The following is a 25623-nucleotide window of genomic DNA, read 5'->3' on the forward strand; positions in this document are numbered from 1 at the left end:
ATACCTGAGTAGTTGCTACCATACACAACTTATCAACTCAGATCTTTATATCCTAATGAGTGACACTAATACCTGATTAGTTGCTACTATACACAACTCATCAACTTAGATCTCTTTTATATCCTAATAAGTGACACTAATACCTGAGTAGTTGCTATTATACACAACTCATCAACTTAGATCTTTATATCCTAATGAGTGACAACTCATCAACTTAATACCTGATTGTTGCTACTATACACAACTCATCAACTTAGATCTTTATATCCTAATGAGTGACACAATACCTTTATATCCCAATGAGTGACATTAGTTGCTACTATACACAACTCATCAACTTAGATCTTTATATCCTAATGAGTGACACTAATACCTGATTAGTTGCTACTATACACAACTCATCAACTTAGATCTTTATATCCTAATGAGTGACACTAATACCTGATTAGTTGCTACTATACACAACCTCATCAACTTAGATCTTTATATCCTAATGAGTGACACTAATACCTGATTAGTTGCTACTATACACAACTCATCAACTTAGATCTTTATATCCAATGAGTGACACTAATACCTGAGTAGTTGCTACTATACACAACTCATCAACTTAGATCTTTATATCCTAATGAGTGACACTAATATCCCTGATTAGTTGCTACTATACACAACTCATCAACTTAGATCTTTATATCCTAATGAAGTGACACTAATACCTGAGTAGTTGCTACTATACACAACCTATCAACTTAGATCTTTATATCCCAATGGGCACATAAATACTTGATAGATGGCTACCATACACAACCCATCAACTTGACACTAATACCTGATTAGTTGCTACTATACACAACTCATCAACTTAGATCTTTATATCCTAATGAGTGACACTAATACCTGATTAGTTGCTACTATACACAACTCATCAACTTAGATCTTTATATCCTAATGAGTGACACTAATACCTGAGTAGTTGCTACTATACACAACTCATCAACTTAGATCTTTATATCTAATGAGTGACCTAATACCTGATGTAGTGACTATACACAATACCTGATCTTTATATCCTACAAGTGACACCTAATAGTTGCTACTATACACAACTCATCAACTTAGATCTTTATATCCCTAATGAGTGACACTAATACCTGATTAGTTGCTACTATACACAACTCATCAACTTAGATCTTTATATCCTAATGAGTGACACTAATACCTGATTAGTTGCTACTATACACAACCTATCAACTTAGATCTTTATATCCTAATAAGTGACACTAATACCTGATTAGTTGCTACTATACACAACTCATCAACTTAGATCTTTATATCCTAATGAGTGACACTAATACCTGATTAGTTGCTACTATACACAACTCATCAACTTAGATCTTTATATCCTAATGAGTGACACTAATACCTGATTAGTTGCTACTATACACAACTCATCAACTTAGATCTTTATATCCTAATGAGTGACACTAATACCTGATTAGTTGCTACTATACACAACTCATCAACTTAGATCTTTATATCCTAATAAGTGACACTAATACCTGATTAGTTGCTACTATACACAACTCATCAACTTAGATCTTTATATCCTAATGAATGACACTAATACCTGATTAGTTGCTACTATACACAACTCATCAACTTAGATCTTTATATCCTAATGAGTGACATAAATACCTGATTAGTTGCTACTATACACAACCTCATCAACTTAGATCTTTATATCCCAATAAGTGACACTAATACCTGATTAGTTGCTACTATACACAACTCATCAACTTAGATCTTTATATCCTAATGAGTGACACTAATACCTGAGTAGTTGCTACTATACACAACTCATCAACTTAGATCTTTATATCCTAATAAGTGACACTAATACCTGATTAGTTGCTACTATACACAACTCATCAACTTAGATCTTTATATCCTAATGAGTGACACTAATACCTGATTAGTTGCTACTATACACAACTCATCAACTTAGATCTTTATATCCTAATAAGTGACACTAATACCTGATTAGTTGCTACTATACACAACTCATCAACTTAGATCTTTATATCCTGATGAGTGACACTAATACCTGATTAGTTGCTACTATACACAACTCATCAACTTAGATCTTTATATCCTAATAAGTGACACTAATACCTGAGTAGTTGCTACTATACACAACTCATCGACTTAGATCTTTATATCCTAATGAGTGACACTAATACCTGATAGTTGCTACACAACTCATCAATACACAACTCATCGACTCAGATCTTTATATCCTAATGAGTGACACTAATACCTGATTAGTTGCTACTATACACAACTCATCAACTTAGATCTTTATATCCTAATGAGTGACACTAATACCTGATTAGTTGCTACTATACACAACTCATCAACTTAGATCTTTATATCCTAATAAGTGACACTAATACCTGATTAGTTGCTACTATACACAACCTCATCAACTTAGATCTTTATATCCTAATAAGTGACACTAATACCTGATTAGTTACTACTATACACAACTCATCAACTTAGATCTTTATATCCTGATGAGTGACAATAATACCTGATTAGTTGCTACTATACACAACTCATCAACTTAGATCTTTATATCCTAATGAGTGACACTAATACCTGATTAGTTGCTACTATACACAACTCATCGACTTAGAACTTTATATCCTAATAAGTGACACTAATACCTGATTAGTTGCTATTATACACAACTCATCAACTTAGATCTTTATATCCTAATGAATGACACTAATACCTGAGTAGTTGCTACTATATACACAACTCATCGACTTAGATCTTTATATCCTAATGAGTGACATAATACCTGATCAGTTGCTACTATACACAACTCATCAACTTAGATCTTTATATCCTAATAAGTGACACTAATACCTGAGTAGTTGCTACGATACACAACTCATCGACTCAGATCTTTATATCCTAATGAATGACACTAATACCTGAGTAGTTGCTACTATACACAACTCATCAACTTAGATCTTTATATCGTAATGAGTGACACTAATACCTGAGTAGTTGCTACTATACACAACTCATCAACTTAGATCTTTATATCCTAATGAGTGACACTAATACCTGAGTAGTTGCTACTATACACAACTCATCAACTTAGATCTTTATATCCAAATGAGTGACACTAATACCTGATTAGTTGCTACTATACACAACTCATCGACTCAGATCTTTATATCCCAATGAGTGACACTAATACCTGATTAGTTGCTATTATACACAACTCATCAACTTAGATCTTTATATCCCAATGAGTGACACTAATACCTGAGTAGTTGCTACTATACACAACTCATCGACTCAGATCTTTATATCCTAATGAGTGACACTAATACCTGATTAGTTGCTACTATACACAACTCATCAACTTAGATCTTTATATCCTAATAAGTGACACTAATACCTGAGTAGTTGCTACTATACACAACTCATCGACTCAGATCTTTATATCCTAATAAGTGACACTAATACCTGATTAGTTGCTACTATACACAACTCATCGACTCAGATCTTTATATCCTAATGAGTGACACTAATACCTGATTAGTTGCTACTATACACAACTCATCAACTTAGATCTTTATATCCTAATGAGTGACACTAATACCTGAGTAGTTGCTACTATACACAACCTATCAACTTAGATCTTTATATCCTAATAAGTGACACTAATACCTGATTAGTTGCTACTATACACAACTCATCAACTTAGATCTTTATATCCTAATGAGTGACACTAATACCTGAGTAGTTGCTACTATACACAACTCATCAACTTAGATCTTTATATCCTAATAAGTGACAATAATACCTGATTAGTTGCTACTATACACAACTCATCAACTTAGATCTTTATATCCTGATGAGTGACAATAATACCTGATTAGTTGCTACTATACACAACTCATCAACTTAGATCTTTATATCCTAATGAGTGACATAAATACCTGAGTAGTTGCTATTATACACAACTCATCAACTTAGATCTTTATATCCTGATGAGTGACAATAATACCTGATTAGTTGCTACTATACACAACTCATCAACTTAGATCTTTATATCCTAATGAGTGACACTAATACCTGAGTAGTTGCTACTATACACAACCTATCAACTTAGATCTTTATATCCTAATAAGTGACACTAATACCTGATTAGTTGCTACTATACACAACTCATCGACTCAGATCTTTATATCCTAATGAGTGACACTAATACCTGATTAGTTGCTACTATACACAACCTATCAACTTAGATCTTTATATCCTAATAAGTGACACTAATACCTGATTAGTTGCTACTATACACAACTCATCAACTTAGATCTTTATATCCTGATGAGTGACACTAATACCTGATTAGTTGCTACTATACACAACTCATCAACTTAGATCTTTATATCCTAATGAGTGACACTAATACCTGAGTAGTTGCTACTATACACAACTCATCGACTTAGATCTTTATATCCTAATGAGTGACATAAATACCTGATCAGTTGCTACTATACACAACTCATCAACTTAGATCTTTATATCCTAATAAGTGACACTAATACCTGAGTAGTTGCTACTATACACAACTCATCAACTTAGATCTTTATATCCCAATGAGTGACACTAATACCTGAGTAGTTGCTACTATACACAACTCATCAACTTAGATCTTTATATCCTAATGAGTGACACTAATACCTGAGTAGTTGCTATTATACACAACTCATCAACTTAGATCTTTATATCCTAATGAGTGACACTAATACCTGAGTAGTTGCTACTATACACAACTCATCGACTCAGATCTTTATATCCTAATAAGTGACACTAATACCTGATTAGTTGCTACTATACACAACTCATCGACTCAGATCTTTATATCCTAATGAGTGACACTAATACCTGATTAGTTGCTATTATACACAACTCATCAACTTAGATCTTTATATCCTAATGAGTGACACTAATACCTGAGTAGTTGCTACTATACACAACTCATCGACTCAGATCTTTATATCCTAATGAGTGACACTAATACCTGATTAGTTGCTACTATACACAACTCATCAACTTAGATCTTTATATCCTAATAAGTGACACTAATACCTGAGTAGTTGCTACTATACACAACTCATCGACTCAGATCTTTATATCCTAATAAGTGACACTAATACCTGATTAGTTGCTACTATACACAACTCATCGACTCAGATCTTTATATCCTAATGAGTGACACTAATACCTGATTAGTTGCTACTATACACAACTCATCAACTTAGATCTTTATATCCTAATGAGTGACACTAATACCTGAGTAGTTGCTACTATACACAACCCATCAACTTAGATCTTTATATCCTAATGAGTGACACTAATACCTGATTAGTTGCTATTATACACAACTCATCAACTTAGATCTTTATATCCTAATGAGTGACACTAATACCTGAGTAGTTGCTATTATACACAACTCATCAACTTAGATCTTTATATCCTAATAAGTGACAATAATACCTGATTAGTTGCTACTATACACAACTCATCAACTTAGATCTTTATATCCTGATGAGTGACAATAATACCTGATTAGTTGCTACTATACACAACTCATCAACTTAGATCTTTATATCCTAATGAGTGACATAAATACCTGAGTAGTTGCTACTATACACAACTCATCAACTTAGATCTTTATATCCTGATGAGTGACACTAATACCTGATTAGTTGCTACTATACACAACTCATCAACTTAGATCTTTATATCCTAATGAGTGACACTAATACCTGAGTAGTTGCTACTATACACAACTCATCAACTTAGATCTTTATATCCTAACAAGTGACACTAATACCTGAGTAGTTGCTACTATACACAACTCATCGACTCAGATCTTTATATCCTAATGAGTGACACTAATACCTGATTAGTTGCTACTATACACAACCTATCAACTTAGATCTTTATATCCTAATAAGTGACACTAATACCTGATTAGTTGCTATTATACACAACTCATCAACTTAGATCTTTATATCCTGATGAGTGACAATAATACCTGATTAGTTGCTACTATACACAACTCATCAACTTAGATCTTTATATCCTAATGAGTGACACTAATACCTGAGTAGTTGCTATTATACACAACTCATCAACTTAGATCTTTATATCCTAATAAGTGACAATAATACCTGTTAGTTGCTACTATACACAACTCATCAACTTAGATCTTTATATCGTAATGAGTGACATAAATACCTGAGTAGTTGCTATTATACACAACTCATCAACTTAGATCTTTATATCCTAATGAGTGACAATAATACCTGATTAGTTGCTACTATACACAACTCATCAACTTAGATCTTTATATCCTAATAAGTGACACTAATACCTGATTAGTTGCTACTATACACAACTCATCGACTCAGATCTTTATATCCTAATGAGTGACACTAATACCTGATTAGTTGCTACTATACACAACTCATCAACTTAGATCTTTATATCCTAATGAATGACACTAATACCTGAGTAGTTGCTACTATACACAACTCATCGACTTAGATCTTTATATCCTTATGAGTGACATAAATACCTGATCAGTTGCTACTATACACAACCTATCAACTTAGATCTTTATATCCTAATAAGTGACACTAATACCTGAGTAGTTGCTACGATACACAACTCATCGACTCAGATCTTTATATCCTAATGAGTGACACTAATACCTGAGTAGTTGCTACTATACACAACTCATCAACTTAGATCTTTATATCCTAATGAGTGACACTAATACCTGAGTAGTTGCTATTATACACAACTCATCAACTTAGATCTTTATATCCTGATGAGTGACACTAATACTTGAGTAGTTGCTACTATACACAACTCATCGACTCAGATCTTTATATCCTAATAAGTGACACTAATACCTGATTAGTTGCTACTATACACAACTCATCGACTCAGATCTTTATATCCTAATGAGTGACACTAATACCTGATTAGTTGCTACTATACACAACTCATCAACTTAGATCTTTATATCCTAATGAGTGACACTAATACCTGAGTAGTTGCTACTATACACAACTCATCGACTCAGATCTTTATATCCTAACAAGTGACACTAATACCTGAGTAGTTGCTACTATACACAACTCATCGACTCAGATCTTTATATCCTAATGAGTGACACTAATACCTGATTAGTTGCTACTATACACAACCTATCAACTTAGATCTTTATATCCTAATAAGTGACACTAATACCTGATTAGTTGCTATTATACACAACTCATCAACTTAGATCTTTATATCCTGATGAGTGACACTAATACCTGATTAGTTGCTACTATACACAACTCATCAACTTAGATCTTTATATCCCAATGAGTGACACTAATACCTGAGTAGTTGCTATTATACACAACTCATCAACTTAGATCTTTATATCCTAATGAGTGACACTAATACCTGAGTAGTTGCTATTATACACAACTCATCAACTTAGATCTTTATATCCTGATGAGTGACAATAATACCTGATTAGTTGCTACTATACACAACTCATCGACTCAGATCTTTATATCCTAATGAGTGACACTAATACCTGATTAGTTGCTACTATACACAACTCATCAACTTAGATCTTTATATCCTAATGAGTGACACTAATACCTGAGTAGTTGCTACTATACACAACTCATCGACTTAGAACTTTATATCCTAATAAGTGACACTAATACCTGATTAGTTGCTATTATACACAACTCATCAACTTAGATCTTTATATCCTAATGAGTGACACTAATACCTGAGTAGTTGCTATTATACACAACTCATCAACTTAGATCTTTATATCCTAATAAGTGACAATAATACCTGATTAGTTACTACTATACACAACTCATCAACTTAGATCTTTATATCCTGATGAGTGACAATAATACCTGATTAGTTGCTACTATACACAACCTATCAACTTAGATCTTTATATCCTAATAAGTGACACTAATACCTGATTAGTTGCTATTATACACAACTCATCAACTTAGATCTTTATATCCTGATGAGTGACACTAATACCTGATTAGTTGCTACTATACACAACTCATCAACTTAGATCTTTATATCCTAATAAGTGACACTAATACATGAGTAGTTGCTACGATACACAACTCATCGACTCAGATCTTTATATCCTAACAAGTGACACTAATACCTGAGTAGTTGCTACTATACACAACTCATCGACTCAGATCTTTATATCCTAATGAGTGACACTAATACCTGATTAGTTGCTACTATACACAACTCATCAACTTAGATCTTTATATCCTAATGAGTGACACTAATACCTGAGTAGTTGCTACTATACACAACCTATCAACTTAGATCTTTATATCCTAATAAGTGACACTAATACCTGATTAGTTGCTATTATACACAACTCATCAACTTAGATCTTTATATCCTAATGAGTGACACTAATACCTGAGTAGTTGCTATTATACACAACTCATCAACTTAGATCTTTATATCCTAATAAGTGACAATAATACCTGATTAGTTACTACTATACACAACTCATCAACTTAGATCTTTATATCCTGATGAGTGACAATAATACCTGATTAGTTGCTACTATAACAACTCATCAACTTAGATCTTTATATCCTAATGAGTGACATAAATACCTGAGTAGTTGCTATTATACACAACTCATCAACATAGATCTTTATATCCTGATGAGTGACAATAATACCTGATTAGTTGCTACTATACACAACTCATCAACTTAGATCTTTATATCCTAATGAGTGACACTAATACCTGAGTAGTTGCTACTATACACAACCTATCAACTTAGATCTTTATATCCTAACAAGTGACACTAATACCTGAGTAGTTGCTACTATACACAACTCATCGACTCAGATCTTTATATCCTAATGAGTGACACTAATACCTGATTAGTTGCTACTATACACAACTCATCAACTTAGATCTTTATATCCTAATAAGTGACACTAATACCTGATTAGTTGCTATTATACACAACTCATCAACTTAGATCTTTATATCCTGATGAGTGACAATAATACCTGATTAGTTGCTACTATACACAACTCATCAACTTAGATCTTTATATCCTAATGAGTGACATAAATACCTGAGTAGTTGCTATTATACACAACTCATCAACATAGATCTTTATATCCTGATGAGTGACAATAATACCTGATTAGTTGCTACTATACACAACTCATCAACTTAGATCTTTATATCCTAATGAGTGACACTAATACCTGAGTAGTTGCTACTATACACAACCTATCAACTTAGATCTTTATATCCTAACAAGTGACACTAATACCTGAGTAGTTGCTACTATACACAACTCATCGACTCAGATCTTTATATCCTAATGAGTGACACTAATACCTGATTAGTTGCTACTATACACAACTCATCGACTCAGATCTTTATATCCTAATGAGTGACACTAATACCTGATTAGTTGCTACTATACACAACTCATCAACTTAGATCTTTATATCCTAATGAATGACACTAATACCTGAGTAGTTGCTACTATACACAACTCATCGACTTAGATCTTTATATCCTAATGAGTGACATAAATACCTGATCAGTTGCTACTATACACAACTCATCAACTTAGATCTTTATATCCTAATAAGTGACACTAATACCTGAGTAGTTGCTACTATACACAACTCATCGACTCAGATCTTTATATCCTAATGAGTGACACTAATACCTGATTAGTTGCTACTATACACAACTCATCAACTTAGATCTTTATATCCTAATGAGTGACACTAATACCTGAGTAGTTGCTATTATACACAACTCATCAACTTAGATCTTTATATCCTGATGAGTGACACTAATACTTGAGTAGTTGCTACTATACACAACTCATCGACTCAGATCTTTATATCCTAATAAGTGACACTAATACCTGATTAAGTTGCTACTATACACAACTCATCGACTCAGATCTTTATATCCTAATGAGTGACACTAATACCTGATTAGTTGCTATTATACACAACTCATCAACTTAGATCTTTATATCCTAATGAGTGACACTAATACCTGAGTAGTTGCTACGATACACAACTCATCGACTCAGATCTTTATATCCTAACAAGTGACACTAATACCTGAGTAGTTGCTACTATACACAACTCATCGACTCAGATCTTTATATCCTAATGAGTGACACTAATACCTGATTAGTTGCTACTATACACAACTCATCAACTTAGATCTTTATATCCTAATAAGTGACACTAATACCTGATTAGTTGCTACTATACACAACCTATCAACTTAGATCTTTATATCCTGATGAGTGACACTAATACTTGAGTAGTTGCTACTATACACAACTCATCGACTTAGATCTTTATATCCCTAATAAGTGACACTAATACCTGATTAGTTGCTACTATACACAACTCATCGACTTAGATCTTTATATCCTAATGAGTGACACTAATACCTGATTAGTTGCTATTATACACAACTCATCAACTTAGATCTTTATATCCTAATGAGTGACACTAATACCTGAGTAGTTGCTACGATACACAACTCATCGACTCAGATCTTTATATCCTAACAAGTGACACTAATACCTGAGTAGTTGCTACTATACACAACTCATCGACTCAGATCTTTATATCCTAATGAGTGACACTAATACCTGATTAGTTGCTACTATACACAACCTATCAACTTAGATCTTTATATCCTAATAAGTGACACTAATACCTGATTAGTTGCTATTATACACAACTCATCAACTTAGATCTTTATATCCTGATGAGTGACAATAATACCTGATTAGTTGCTACTATACACAACTCATCAACTTAGATCTTTATATCCTAATGAGTGACATAAATACCTGAGTAGTTGCTCTTATACAAAACTCATCAACATAGATCTTTATATCCTGATGAGTGACAATAATACCTGATTAGTTGCTACTATACACAACTCATCGACTCAGATCTTTATATCCTAATGAGTGACACTAATACCTGATTAGTTGCTACTATACACAACTCATCAACTTAGATCTTTATATCCTAATGAGTGACACTAATACCTGAGTAGTTGCTACTATACACAACTCATCGACTTAGATCTTTATATCCTAATGAGTGACACTAATACCTGATTAGTTGCTACTATACACAACTCATCAACTTAGATCTTTATATCCTAATGAGTGACACTAATACCTGAGTAGTTGCTATTATACACAACTCATCAACTTAGATCTTTATATCCTAATAAGTGACAATAATACCTGATTAGTTACTACTATACACAACTCATCAACTTAGATCTTTATATCCTGATGAGTGACAATAATACCTGATTAGTTGCTACTATACACAACCTATCAACTTAGATCTTTATATCCTAATAAGTGACACTAATACCTGATTAGTTGCTATTATACACAACTCATCAACTTAGATCTTTATATCCTGATGAGTGACAATAATACCTGATTAGTTGCTACTATACACAACTCATCAACTTAGATCTTTATATCCTAATATGTGACACTAATACCTGAGTAGTTGCTACGATATACACAACTCATCGACTCAGATCTTTATATCCTAACAAGTGACACTAATACCTGAGTAGTTGCTACTATACACAACTCATCGACTCAGATCTTTATATCCTAATGAGTGACACTAATACCTGATTAGTTGCTACTATACACAACCTATCAACTTAGATCTTTATATCCTGATGAGTGACATAATACCTGATTAGTTGCTACTATACACAACCTATCAACTTAGATCTTTATATCCCAATAATGGACACTAATACCTGAGTAGTTGCTACTATACACAACTCATCGACTCAGATCTTTATATCCTAATGAGTGACACTAATACCTGATTAGTTGCTACTATACACAACTTATCAACTTAGATCTTTATATCCTAATAAGTGACACTAATACCTGAGTAGTTGCTACTATACACAACTCATCGACTCAGATCTTTATATCCTAATAAGTGACACTAATACCTGATTAGTTGCTACTATACACAACTCATCGACTCAGATCTTTATATCCTAATGAGTGACACTAATACCTGATTAGTTGCTACTATACACAACTCATCAACAGATCTTTATATCCCTAATGAGTGACACTAATACCTGAGTAGTTGCTACTATACACAACCTATCAACTTAGATCTTTATATCCTAATAAGTGACACTAATACCTGAGTAGTTGCTACTATACACAACTCATCGACTCAGATCTTTATATCCTAATGAGTGACACTAATACCTGATTATCCGCTATTATACACAACAACTCATGAAATTAAATATTTATATCCTAATGAGTAACAATAATATCTGATTAGTTGCTACTACACACAACTCATCAAATTAAGATATTTATATCCTGATGAGTGACATTAATACCTGATTATCCGCTATTATACACAACAACTCATGAAGTTAAATATTTATATCCTGATGAGTGACATTAATATCTGCTCAGTTGCTACTATACACAAGTCCTTCAATATGGGACAAGTGGAACTTTGTACCAAATTATCTCTGTAGTCACTAGCGGCGGTTTACCCTACTCTACAGTTCTTCACGTAATCACAGAAATATAAATAAATATTCGTGTTGTCCACGTCTCGTTACCACCACAATAATAATAAGACATTCGCGCCGCACACGAAGTGGATTTTGTGTGCATTTTAAAAGTGATGGTTAAACCCAACAATTCAGTCTTAAAAGAACAGTCCAAGAGTTTGTTGACTATGGAAGTGTTTACTTGCTAGCCACCTTCTCTCTAGTCTCTTATTTCAAAATTAAGAACGACTATCGCAGATAACCGTCGTACGATTATTCAAGAAACTGACAAACAAACTAAAACAGCTAGAAGAACACTCACACTCTGGCACGATATAATTACAGAGAATGGTTCAAGGTTTGATTCTTCCATGATCAGTTGAGTGGAACAATGTAAAAACCATGAAATTCAAGGTATTTATTCACTGAATAAATTACAATATTTTTAAAACCTGATTAAACTCAAAATGTTTTTTCTCGCCTACTTATTACCAAAGAGTAAATAATAAGATACTAATCATAATCTAAATCAATTTATTAAAGTAATCTTCAGTTACCAAACTACGTATTTAATTAATATCCGATCATTATGACGTATCTTCATTTTCAACGAATTTCTTTTTAACCCATTTATCAAACACTTAATGAAAGAGAAAAAATAGATTTTCTTAGAATTAGACTGGAGTATCAAGAGGAGTTAAAACAGTAAATAAAAACACTACACGACATTAGAAACCACCCTGTCAGAATTTAATTAAATTGTAAATAAAAACACTATACGACATTAGAAATCACCCTGTCAGTATTTAGTTAAAACAGTAAATAAAAACACTATACGACATTATAAACCACCCTGTCAGTATTTAGTTAAAACAGCAAATAAAAACACTACACGACATTAGAAACCACCCTGTCAGTATTTAGTTAAAACAGTAAATAAAAAACACTACACGACATTAGAAACCACCCTGTCAGTATTTAGTTAAAACAGTAAATAAAAACACTACACGACATTAGAAACCACCCTGTCAGTATTTAGTTAAAACAGTAAATAAAAACACTACACGACATTAGAAACCACCCTGTCAGAATTTAATTAAATTGTAAATAAAAACACTATACGACATTAGAAATCACCCTGTCAGTATTTAGTTAAAACAGTAAATAAAAACACTACACGACATTAGAAACCACCCTGTCAGTATTTAGTTAAAACAGTAAATAAAAACACTACACGACATTAGAAACCACCCTGTCAGTATTTAGTTAAAACAGTAAATAAAAACACTACACGACATTAGAAACCACCCTGTCAGTATTTAGTTAAAACAGTAAATAAAAACACTATAAGACATTATAAACCACCCTGTCAGTATTTAGTTAAAACAGTAAATAAAAACACTACACGACATTAGAAACCACCCTGTCAGTAATTAGTTAAAACAGTAAATAAAAACACTACACGACATTAGAAACCACCCTGTCAGTATTTAATTAAAACAGTAAATAAAAACACTATACGACATTAGAAACCACCCTGTCAGTATTTTGTTAAAACAGTAAATAAAAACACTACACGACATTAGAAACCACCCTGTCAGTATTTAATTAAAACAGTAAATAAAAACACTACACGTCATTAGAAACCACCCTGTCAGTAATTAGTTAAAACAGTAAATAAAAACACTACACGACATTAGAAACCACCCTGTCAGTATTTAATTAAAACAGTAAATAAAAACATTATACGACATTAGAAACCACCCTGTCAGTATTTTGTTAAAACAGTAAATAAAAACACTACACGACATTAGAAACCACCCTGTCAGTATTTAGTTAAAACAGTAAATAAAAACACTACACGACATTAGAAACCACCCTGTCAGTATTTAGTAAAACAGTAAATAAAAACACTACACGACATTAGAAACCACCCTGTCAGTATTTTGTTAAAACAGTAAATAAAAACACTACACGACATTAGAAACCACCCTGTCAGTATTTAGTTAAAACAGTAAATAAAAACACTACACGACATTAGAAACCACCCTGTCAGTATTTAGTTAAAACAGTAAATAAAAAACACTACACGACATTAGAAACCACCCTGTCAGTATTTAGTTAAAACAGTAAATAAAAACACTACACGACATTAGAAACCACCCTGTCAGTATTTAATTAAAACAGTAAATAAAAACACTACACGACATTAGAAACCACCCTGTCAGTATTTAGTTAAAACAGTAAATAAAAACACTACACGACATTAGAAACCACCCTGTCAGTATTTAATTAAAACAGTAAATAAAAACACTATACGACATTAGAAACCACCCTGTCAGTATTTAGTAGCATAAGAGATCAGCAATCACAGATTTCGCTGAACAATTTACGTGGTTGAAGAACAGTCTTTTTCAATCAATATTTGCCCAGAATGGTCGGGTGGTTAGCATCCTCGACTCGCAGTCTGACGATCGCGGGTTTGAATCCTTATTAAACCAAACATGCTTACTCTTTCAGACGTGGAGGCTTTATAATGTTCAGTCAAACCAACTATTCGTTGGTAAAAGAGTAGCTCAACAGTTGACAGTGGGTGATGATGACTATCTGCCTTCCCTCTAGTCTTACTCTGCTAAATTAGGGACGACTAGCCCAGATAACCTTCGTGTAGCTTTTGGCGAAATTCAAAGCAAACAAACAAAGAAACATCTATAAATGAGAGACATTGTTCTTACCATGTGACACCCAACCATGTGAACAACCATTGCACGTCCTCTGGTGAGTGGTGCCAGGAGTGAAACAGTCACACGAACAGCCAGGAGTGATACAGCGAATCGCCTGAAACAAACAACAAACTAAATAATAAAAATATGTTTTAAATTATAATAATACAATGGGATTCAAAACTATACATCAAGTTTCAAAAGTATACTACATTATGGAATAGATAAAATAATACATAGAGATTCATAAGAAAAGTAATATTTAATACATAGATCAGTTTCTACAATAACAAAGTCTAGTATATACAAAGTTTCATAACAATGAAAAACTATGGAATAGAACACGTTTAATAAGAATGGTAAACTATGGTATAGAACACGTTTCAAAAGAATAGCAAACTATGGTATAGAACACGTTTAAAAAGAATAGCAAATTATGGTATAGATCATTTTAAATAAGGATGACAAATTATGGTGTAATAAGTTAAATAAGAATGACAAATTATGGTGTAATAAGTTAAATAAGGATTACAAATTATAGTGTAAAAAGTTAAATAAGGATTACAAATTATGGTGTAATAAGTTAAATAAGGATTACAAATTATGGTGTAAAAAGTTAAATAAGGATTACAAATTATAGTGTAAAAAGTTAAATAAGGATTACAAATTATAGTGTAAAAAGTTAAATAAGGATTACAAATATAGTGTAAAAAGTTAAATAAGGATTACAAATTATAGTGTACAAATTAAAAAGTTAAATAAGGATTACAAATTATAGTGTAAAAAGTTAAATAAGGATTACCAATTATAGTGTAATAAGTTAAATAAGGATTACAAATTATAGAGTAAAAAGTTAAATAAGGATAACAAATTATAGTGTAAAAAGTTAAATAAGGATTACAAATTATAGTGTAATAAGTTAAATAAGGATTACAAATTATAGTGTAATAAGTTAAATAAGTTAAATAAGGATTACAAATTATGGTGTAATAAGTTAAATAAGGGTGACAAACTAGGGCATAGAACAAATTCCTGGTGAACACTACAGTTGTGGTATAACAAAAGTATTTTGTATTTTTTTTTCATAAATAGTTTGTTGGCTGTGATTGGCTGGACCAATCAAGAATTATTCGCCAATAATGAATATATAAAAATTTCCCGCCACTCGCCGTGTTTATTCCTACTTTATCTTATAAAACAGAATAGAAATGTTTTTTTCTGTAAAGAATTCACAACAAACAGATATTTTTAATGGCAACAAAATAACTTAATCTTTCTTAAATAAGGATATGAATTGTATTGTGTGGCACACTTAACTTATTGTACCGAATCTCGTTAGGTAAGTAGGGGTGAAAATATGTGTTGTAAGAAGATTTTATGCTCAGAATTTTAAAACAAATAAAATGAAATAATTCTTAGAAAATGGGCAAACCCTTCCAAAAAATATTTCATGAAAAATGTCACATAGGGTTCAACTTTTTATTTACCCACGAGAAGAACATAACACAGATGTGGCGGTCTCTTGTGACGTCATAGTTCCCAGTATCTTAAATCTTGCACGAGACTAAAGTTTATTGGCATAACGACTTGCTTTAATTTTATATCTAACTGGATAGAAAATAAAGTTTTTATCAGGATATTTTTTACATCTAATTATTTTTAATCTTCAGTCACGTAACGATTTTGAACACAAAAATATCTTCAAACTTGTGAAAATTTAAATTGTAATTTTGTGTCTGTTCTTTCTTATTAAACAAAAACACCCGAATTTTACAAAACAAATTTATCTAATGAACTTACAACACTAGAATCCTGGGTTCGATATCTGCGGTTGACAGAGCACAGATAGCCTATTGTTTAATTTTGTGCTTAATTAAAAACAAAACAAAAATAACGATAAAAAGTTAATTATTTACCTCCCTCTAGTGTTATTTACGTGTATTATTGAAAGTGCTTTTGATTGTCAACTGTTTTATTTCATGTATCTTGCGCTCCGTATTTCATGTTTAATACTATAATGAGTATATTCTCTACATTACCCCCGCTACTACGCTTAAAATCAGGGGTTCGATTCCCTTGGTGGACTCAGCAGATAGCCTAATGTGGCTTTGCTATAAGAAAACACACACATTCTCTACACACTATTTTCTCTTCTGACCGATAACAGAAAATGATGACGTCAAACTTACGATGCCTAGACTCTAAGTTTATTTTTGTTTGTTTTGAATTTTAGCGCAAAGCTACACGAGAGCTATCTGCGCTAGCCGTCCCTAATTTTGCAGTGCAAGACTAGAGATAAAGCAACTAGTCATCACCTCCCATCACCAACTCTTGGGCTACTCTTTACCAATGAATAGTAGGATTGATCGTTTCATTATAACGCCCCACGACTGGAAGTACGAGCATGTTTGGTGTGACGGAGATTTGAACCTTCGACCTGCAGATTACGAGTCGAGTGCCTTAACCATCTGGCCATGCTGGGGATCAAATTTCTTCTTTTAAAGTATATTTTGATTTATCGTTTAAACTATAGAGTAAAAATGAAAAACTATTAAGTTAGATTAGCTACATAATAATGATAATTAAGTCCTTATGGACAGAGTTGCATTTCGTCAGCACAGTTAATGTAAATTAAACAGAACAATGGTTGTTATTATTTCCTTGTGTCCTCGATGTTTTATATATACAAGAGGTTTTGTTTATGTATAGTACATCTAATAGCTTGGATGGAAAATGTTACGAAGCAGGATAATCAAAATCGGACATACACATGTGAAGGGAGCACGGCGAAAGTATTCTTTAAACTTGGTACCAGACCTAGCTATATCTGTCGGTCATTTTGTGTAGCCTAGCTATATCTGTAGGTCATTTGGTACCAGACCTAGTTATATCTGTCGGTCATTTGTGTAGCCTAGCCATATCTGTCGGTCATTTGTGTAGCCCAGCTATATCTGTCGGTCATTTGTGTAGCCTAGTTATATCTGTCGTAAACATGTGCTTCCAACTGTCTACTACTGAACTACTGTAGCTACGATAAACATGTACTTCCAAGTATGTACTACTAGACTACTGTAGCTATGATAAACATGTGCTTCCAACTGTCTACTACTGAACTACTGTAACTACCAGAAACATGTGCTTCCAAGTATGTACTACTGAACTACTGTAGCTACAAAAAACATGTGCTTCTAAATATGTACTACTGAACTACTGTAGCTACGATAAACACGTGCTTCCAATTGTCTACTACTGAACTACTGTAGCTACGATAAACACGTGCTTCCAACTGTCTACTACTGAACTACTGTAGCTACAAGAAACATGTGCTTCCAAGTATGTACTACTGAACTACTGTAGCTACAATAAACACGTGCTTCCAACTGTCTACTACTGAACTACTGTAGCTACGATAAACATGTGCTTCCAACTGTCTACTACTGAACTACTGTAGCTATGATAAACAAGTGCTTCCAACTGTCTACTACTGAACTACTGTAGCTACAAGTAACATGTGTTTCCAAGTATGTACTATTGAACTACTGTAGCTACGATAAACATGTGCTTCCAACTGTCTACTACCGAACTACTGTAGCTACGATAAACATGTGCTTCCAACTGTCTACTATTGAACTACTGTAGCAACGATAAACATGTGCTTCCAAGTATGTACTACTGAACTACTGTAGCTACAAGAAACCTGTGCATCCAATTGTCTACTACTGAACCACTGTAGCTACGATAAACACGTGCTTCCAACTGTCTACTACTGAACTACTGTAGCTATGATAAACACGTGCTTCCAACTGTCTACTACTGAACTACCTTAGCTACAATAAACATGTGCTTCCAAGTATGTACTACTGAACTATTGTAGCTGCAAGAAACATGTGCTTCCAAGTATGTACTACTGAACTACTGTAGCTACAAGAAACATGTGCTTCCAAGTATGTACTACTGAACTATTGTAGCTGCAAGAAACATGTGCTTCCAAGTATGTACTACTGAACTACTGTAGCTACAAGAAACATGTGCTTCCAAGTATGTACTACTGAACTACTGTAGCTACGATAAACATGAAAAATGAAAAATTGTAAATTGACCTAAACGTTACTCTAAGATTTAGAGAAAGACAATTACAAAATTTCTTGTTTACTGAACGTGAAGATTTTCACAGCATACGGATAGATTATTCATGACAAATTTTAAACAATTTATTGAGAACTGAAACACAGAACAACTTACTTCACCATGAATTATCTTCTAAGTATTGTGTAATTATTTAACATCACATGCGGACTGTTCCACGAGCGAGCGACAATTACATCCTGTTTTACTTCTTCCACGAAGTGTTCAGGTGTGAAATGATACACGTTTACACCATGACATTCACACAGCTACACTCGACTACGTGATGCAATCAAATGTAACTTTAGAACAATTACTTGTATATGACACATTTTCCAGTGCAGGCAAACAAATATGTCCCATAATAGTGTTATTGATACATTTGGTGGAAAATATTAGATCGATAAATTTCAAAGAATACTAGGTATCCTACTTAAAACATAAATATTTAAAACAAACTTTTCAATATTACATGATATTATATTAACATTACATTACATGAATATTATATGATATTAACATTGTATTACATGAACATTATATTACATGAATATCATATCACATTAACATTATATAACATAAACATCATATCACATTAGCATTATATAACATGAAAATTATGTTACATATTAGTCATTTGTGATTTCGTGAAATAAAACATGGAGAGAGAGCGACAAGAGAGACAGATGAAAGGATAAGAGAAAGATAGAAGTACAGCTGTGAACAACCAGAAGTTTCCATTTCTTGTATTCTGGACGTCTATAAACCACATTAGATATTCTTACATGTGTCTTGGTTTCAGTAAGCAAATATTAGTGTTTCTTTTATACGTGAACACTTAGACTTTAACAAATAATTACAAATGTTATAGAGAACAGAACAACAGGTGGAAAACGTTTTCCGGTTTGTAGCTGATGTAATAATCTTCCTGTTTTTGTATTCCGGTTTGTAGCTGATGTTATAAACTTCCTGTTTTTGTATTCCGGTTTGTAGCTGATGTAATAATCTTCCTGTTTTGTATTTCGGTTTGTAGGTGATGTAATAATCTTCCTGTTTTTGTATTCCGGTTTGTAGCTGATGTAATAATCTTCCTGTTTTTGTATTCCAGTTTGTAGCTAATGAAATAATCTTCCTGTTTTTTGTATTTTTTAAAGAACGAAAAAAAGAGTGATCCAAGTTCGTTATGATATTAAAGTCATAACTCTTTGTCTGAGTTGCGTGAGTTATATGAAGTAATTCCACATATGTATTATGATATTAAATAACGAAAGTCATAACTCTTTGTCTGAGTTGCGTGGGTTATATGAAATAATTCCACATATGTATTATGATATTAAATAACGAAAGTCATAACTCTTTGTCTGAGCTGCGTGAGTTATATGAAGTAATTCTACATATGTATATCAATCAGAATATTTCTAATTTTGTTCCTAATTTAATATGAATATTACTTGAACTAACTTAGGTAAAGCCATTAACTTCCTTATCAATTTGGCTAACTTCTTGGTTAACCTAGAAACCACAAATGATCCAAAATATGTAAGGAATGTTTCGTTTTGGGATTTTCTCCCAACATATGTTTCCAAACAGACATTTTTGTGTCGCCCGGCATGGCCAAGCGTGTTAAGGCGTTCGACTCGTAATTCGAGGGCGGCGAGTTCGAATCCCGGTCGCACCAAATATGCTCGCCCTCCGAGTCGTGGGGCGTTATAATGCGACGGTAAAAGAGTAGCCCAAGAGTTGGCGGTAGGTGGTGATGGCTAGCTGCCTTCCCTCTAGTCTTACACTGCTAAATTAGGGACGGCTAGCGCAAAATTCAAAACAAAAAAAACAAGACATTTCTGTTGGGTTCATTTGTCCTACCATGAATTTATATACAGGTTCTTAGCAATATAAGAACATTTTATAATACTAGTTACCAACTAATTTGTCTACCAGTGAAAAAGCAGTTAATCATTATGAATTATAAGACGACCTTGAAAACGATATATTTTGTTTTCAAGATATGTAAATAATTTTAAGTGTTTGTAGAATAAATTACTTATTTAGTATACACTTAATGCACATATAATATTAATATTACAATCAACAGAAATCAATAACAAAGTATTAGACATTTGTGTTAAACATTTTGTGTGAACATACAGAATGATAAGACACTCCATTACTAATCTGTTGTAATCACTTAACTCCCTCACACTACACACGTGCACATGGTTCACTATACATAGTCAAAATAAGTGTAGTCACCAAACATCTTTGTTTTTAATATAATCAATAAATTACTTGTGAAATATTGCTTTATATATTTGTAACCATGATACCCCAACTAAATGACTTTCTACATAGATAAAACTAAATGTCCAGAAATCTGTTTATTTCTTGTTTAGCGACATTGTGCTCTCCACAAGTATTTAAACGTGGATTTTTGTTATAAACTTTAAATTTACCACTGATGCACTGATGGTTGATCTGGACTCCCCGGCGTGATAAAAACGTAGAATGTGATTTTTAAACAGAAATTGATGGAACCAATAAATTGTTAGAACAAAAATCAGATTTCTTTACACAATGTTTCATGTGCTAACCTTCTTAGGCTGAGACAAACATATCAGCAGGAAAGGGTTAACAGCAAGAGAAACATACTTTTGTTACAGTAATTCAAACACCATCTTCTAAGAGAAAACCTGTCCTCAGAACTCAGTTTTACACCATCAGACTTAAAATTCAGACAACGACAAGAATGGGTACGACAGGTTAAGGAAAGTAAAGAAGATAAGTCGTGATGTTTCTATCGTTCGATTCACCATTTGTTACTAAGTTTTGGTTTATCATAATAATTCCTCTCTAGTTATCCTGGATAAAGAACAAAAACCTTCATGTAGAATTAGTAAAAACATTAGTCAACGAATCTTTCTATGGCATGAACAGGTCGTTTGAGTTTCATAAACAGACAATCAAAATAATAACATACCCAGTAAGAAGGCGGAATAATCAAAATAATAACATACCCAGTAAGAAGGCGGAATGATTTAAAGTTGTTCCTGTTTCTAATAAACCAGTGAATATAATATAAAGTAAAACGTTATATTTTTCTTGTCAATGAATTTTCACATAATAAAAATATACCAAAAGTCAGCATTCTTATAGAACTTAACTCACACTTTTGGAAACAATTTTGTTTCGCTATTTGTTTATTAACGGCTTCTCGTATGAAGATCACATTTCTAAGAACGTTCAAGACTCGTAAGGTATCGTACAACAAACTTTAAAATGTAACATTCCCTGTTTGTTTTACAGCAAAACAACATTGAATTATATGCTGTGTCTAATGCGGGAATCGAGCTACGGATTTTAGCGTTGTAAGCCAGTAAAGTTATCACTGATTCCTCGAAGCACCGTATGTATGTTTTCTTATAGCAAAGCCACATTGAGCTATCTGCTGAGTTCAGCGACGATAATTATTACCGGTGAAATATTTACCCCAGTACGTTGATCTGACGATTCGATTCGGAATGGATTAATAGTTAGTTGCTGGTTTAAAGTCGTGACAGTTACCCTAAGTTTGGAATATATTCTGGTTATGTTTTCTGTTGGCCCATCATTTAATTGTACTCAAATTCTCCATATAGTCTATACACTTGTCTATAAAGTGTATTATTCGTACGTGTTTTCTTATAGTAAAGTCATGTCGGGCTATCTGCATTGTTTACGAGGGGAATCGAAGTAATACTCTTCATTGATGTATAATTAATTACAAATTAACACTATTCATTTATGTATAATTAATTACAAATTAACACTATTCATTGATGTATAATTAATTACAGAGTAACACTGTTCATTGATGTGTGATTAATTACAAAGAAATACTGTTCATTGATGTATAATTAATTACAAATTAACACTGTTCATTGATGTATAATTAATTAGAGTAACACTGTTCATTAATGTGTGATTAATTACAAAGTCACACTGTTCATTGATGTATAATTAATTACAGAGTAACACTGTTCATTGATGTGTGATTAATTACAGAGTAACACTGTTCATTGATGTATAATTAATTACAAAGTAACACTGTTCATTGATGTATAATTAGTTACAAAGTAACACTGTTCATTGATGTATGATTAATTACAAAGTAACACTGTTCATTGATGTATAATTAATTACAAAGTAACACTGTTCATTGATGTATGATTAATTACAAAGTAACACTGTTCATTGATGTATAATTAATTACAAATTGATACTGTTAATTGATGTATAATTAATTACAAATTAACACTGTTCATTGATGTATAATTAATTACAGAGTAACACTGTTCATTGATGTGTGATTAATTACAAAGTAACACTGTTCATTGATGTATAATTAATTACAAAGTAACACTGTTCATTGATGTATGATTAATTACAAAGTAACACTGTTCATTGATGTATAATTAATTACAAAGTAACACTGTTCATTGATGTATAATTAGTTACAAAGTAACACTGTTCATTGATGTATAATTAGTTACAAAGTAACACTGTTCATTGATGTATAATTAGTTACAAAGTAACACTGTTCATTGATGTATGATTAATTACAAAGTAACACTGTTCATTGATGTATATTAATTACAAAGTAATACTGTTCATTGATGTATAATTAATTACAAATTAACACTGTTCATTGATGTATAATTAATTAGAGTAACACTGTTCATTAATGGGTGATTAATTACAAAGTAACACTGTTCATTGATGTATAATTAATTACAGAGTAACACTGTTTATTGATGTGTGATTAATTACAAATTAACACTGTTCATTGATGTATAATTAATTAGAGTAACACTGTTCATTAATGGGTGATTAATTACAAAGTAACACTGTTCATTGATGTATAATTAATTACAGAGTAACACTGTTTATTCATGTGTGATTAATTACAGAGTAACACTGTTCATTGATGTATAATTAATTACAAAGTAACACTGTTCATTGATGTATAATTAATTACAAATTAACACTGTTCATTGATGTATAATTAATTACAAATTAACACTGTTCATTGATGTATAAATAATTAGAGTAACACTGTTCATTAATGTATGATTAATTACAAAGTAACACTGTTCATTGATGTATAATTAATTACAGAGTAACACTGTTCATTGATGTGTGATTAATTACAAAGTAACACTGTTCATTGATGTATAATTAATTACAAAGTAACACTGTTCATTGATGTATAATTGATTAGAGTAACACTGTTCATTAATGGGTGATTAATTACAAAGTAACACTGTTCATTGATGTATAATTAATTACAGAGTAACACTGTTTATTGATGTATGATTAATTACAAAGTAACACTGTTCATTGATGTATAATTAATTACAAAGTAATACTGTTCATTGATGTATAATTAATTACAAATTAACACTGTTTATTGATGTATAATTAATTACAAAGTAACACTGTTCATTGATGTCTAATTAATTACAGAGTAACACTGTTCATTGATGTATAATTAATTACAAAGTAACACTGTTCATTGATGTATAATTAATTACAAAGTAACACTGTTCATTGATGTATGATTAATTACAAAGTAACACTGTTCATTGATGTATAATTAATTAGAAAGTAACACTGTTCATTGATGTATAATTAATTACAAATTAACACTGTTCATTGATGTATAATTAATTAGAGTAACACTGTTCATTAATGTGTGATTAATTACAAAGTAACACTGTTCATTGATGTATGATTAATTACAAAATAACACTGTTCATTGATGTATAATTAATTACAGAGTAACACTGTTCATTGATGTGTGATTAATTACAAAGTAACACTGTTCATTGATGTATAATTAATTACAAAGTAACACTGTTCATTGATGTATGATTAATTACAAAGTAACACTGTTCATTGATGTATAATTAGTTACAAAGTAACACTGTTCATTGATGTATAATTAGTTACAAAGTAACACTGTTCATTGATGTATAATTAGTTACAA

General features: G+C 32.1%; 1 protein-coding gene across 2 annotated transcripts in view; it reads right to left on the reverse strand.

Annotated features, from left to right (window-relative positions):
* Positions 1-25623, reverse strand: part of LOC143249940 (zinc finger protein basonuclin-2-like) — a 212819-nt gene that overhangs the window by 97300 nt on the left and 89896 nt on the right. For both annotated transcript variants that reach the window (XM_076500559.1, XM_076500560.1), the window contains exon 2: positions 15489-15591. In XM_076500559.1, the coding sequence (XP_076356674.1) occupies positions 15489-15591 (103 nt within the window). The remainder of the gene's footprint in view (positions 1-15488; positions 15592-25623) is intronic.

This window comes from Tachypleus tridentatus, chromosome 4, assembly GCF_004210375.1.
Source record: "Tachypleus tridentatus isolate NWPU-2018 chromosome 4, ASM421037v1, whole genome shotgun sequence".
NCBI classification, from domain to species: Eukaryota; Metazoa; Arthropoda; class Merostomata; order Xiphosura; family Limulidae; genus Tachypleus; species Tachypleus tridentatus.